We start from the raw sequence: 1897 nt of genomic DNA, 5'->3' as shown, positions 1-1897 counted from the left end.
GCATCAGGGTCATGTCAGACACAGGGTGCACAGCAAGAGCTGCTTGGAACTCCTCCTCTTCCTCCTTCTCTGGCTCAGTATTTTTGGCCAATTCATAGGTGTGATAATGTTGGCCCTGAGTGGACAAGAGCCAGAAAGACTGGCATGGAACTCGAGTGCAGAGGGAAGCCTGCCCTCACCCCAGGCATGCATTTTGCCGCTCTTTCCACACTGACTGCAGTACCCAGAGATGAAAATACGAGTTGTTCCCACCCACCCTACCCCCCACACTACATGCCCGCTTGCTTCTTGGTACCAATACGCCCTTTATCCAACCTCCAAAAACCCGTGGATAAGCATCTGCTAGTAGACTGAAAATTAAATACTGCACGTGCTCTCATCCCCAGCATCTCAGTTTTGATTATGGGCCTCTCCCCAGTGCTGCCACACCACACAGCCCTTCCCTCCTCTGTAACTCACAGCAAAGGTTCACAGAAAAGCCCCTTTGTTATGCAGCAGGGAACTAGTAAGAGCGTGGGTTCTGTCAGGCTTAGCTAACACAAAGCCCTGAGAAGGGAGAGAGTACCTGGAGCTGGGAAACACAAGTGATGCCAAGAAAATCAATGATGCAACGTCCCAGCCACTCGTCTGGCCGCACACTAAGGATCTCATTGCGACAGCTGTCCAGGTGCGGATGGAGCTTAAGCAGCAGGCTGCGGGAGATCAGGTAACCAAAGCCACCATGACAATAGCGGGCCTGCTCATCTCCCCCAATAAACTCCTCTGCTCGTCCCAGGTAGACATCCTGGTTAATACTTAGGTGTGTCACCAGAGCCTTGACCTGTTCAGCCTGGGCATAGGTGTCATCCTGCATGACGTAGAACCAGTCATAGTCAGAACCAAAATGCTGATGGATATAGTGCATGGTCTCATACATGAGCCAAATGGGACGCTCATCCCCATGGGCCACCAGCACCATGCCGTGAGGCACCTTGGCACTGCGCAACCCTGTAAAGTACAGCAGGCGTGGGAAGTGATGGGCTACTGTCTTGTTCACTGCCACTGCCAACGTATTCAGGGTAGCCTTGGAGGTCAGCACAGCCACAAACAGTCTTTCATGGAATCCCAATTCTGTCTGGATGTAGCGAGTTCTGTAAAGGAAGAACATACCTACGTGACAACAGCTGGATGACAAAAATCAAAGGTTTGTGGTAACTTGGGATAAGTCTTTATCTGCTAGAGTCTACCAATGGTGAAACAGTGAGGCCTGAAAGTAGAGCTTTAAGAGAAGACTCACATGCAAAAACCCCACTTTGTAAAAACACTTCCTTCCTTCCTTCCAGGAAGCTACAGTCTCACATCATTTATCTGGACTAGGAAACTGTGCTAGTGTAAGGGAAAAAATAAAACCAAACCACACACAGAGCTAACCACTTGCAAGTTACATACGTTATTGTTAATTGCTCAAAATTTTCCTAATGAATGGACTGTTTAAAGAAGTTTTGAAGAATAATTTAACATGTTCTATTAGACATCAGTAATAAAAGAAATACTCTCGATCTTCTTGGGCATTTTTCTTGCCTCTTTTTTAATTAACTTCTTAGACACTTCTCTTGCACCCCTTTAAGGTAACAATCTTAGCCATTGCGTTGTTGCATCATGCTGTTACCACATAAGGTATTTCAAAGAGCACATTCCACCTTGAGCCTGTTAACTCACTGTAATTTTTAGAAGCCCAAACACCACCAAATCCATACGTAGTTATCTTCCTTAAAGGAAAGGCTAGCCAAAAGAACAGATTTTACCTGAGCACTTTCTTGTAAGGCTTGTTGGGGTCTCTGTAATATGGAACAATCCTGGGCCTGAAGTCCTCGTGGCCTGGCCTGGCATCCGCGGCTTCCAGACGTGCTCCGCCTGC

The 1897-nt window shown here is 47.4% G+C and overlaps 2 protein-coding genes across 2 annotated transcripts in view; one reads left to right on the top strand and one right to left on the bottom strand.

The window, feature by feature from the left end:
* The window catches only part of CHPF2 (chondroitin polymerizing factor 2), a 3728-nt gene extending 1837 nt beyond the window's left edge, over nt 1-1891 (bottom strand). The window contains exons 1-3 of the mRNA XM_009640571.2: nt 1785-1891; nt 566-1130; nt 1-115 (exon numbers count right to left, since the gene is read on the bottom strand). The exon at nt 1-115 is cut by the window's left edge and continues 68 nt beyond it. Of these exons, the coding sequence (XP_009638866.1) occupies nt 1-115; nt 566-958 (508 nt within the window). The 5' untranslated portion in view covers nt 959-1130; nt 1785-1891. The remainder of the gene's footprint in view (nt 116-565; nt 1131-1784) is intronic.
* LOC104127871 (ATP-binding cassette sub-family F member 2) overlaps nt 1-1897 on the top strand; it is a 27116-nt gene that overhangs the window by 13193 nt on the left and 12026 nt on the right. The window lies entirely within an intron of this gene.

Source organism: Egretta garzetta, unplaced genomic scaffold (assembly GCF_000687185.1).
Source record: "Egretta garzetta isolate BGI_Z169 unplaced genomic scaffold, ASM68718v1 scaffold786, whole genome shotgun sequence".
In the NCBI taxonomy this organism is placed as follows: Eukaryota; Metazoa; Chordata; class Aves; order Pelecaniformes; family Ardeidae; genus Egretta; species Egretta garzetta.
This window is presented reverse-complemented; position numbering and strand designations above follow the sequence as displayed.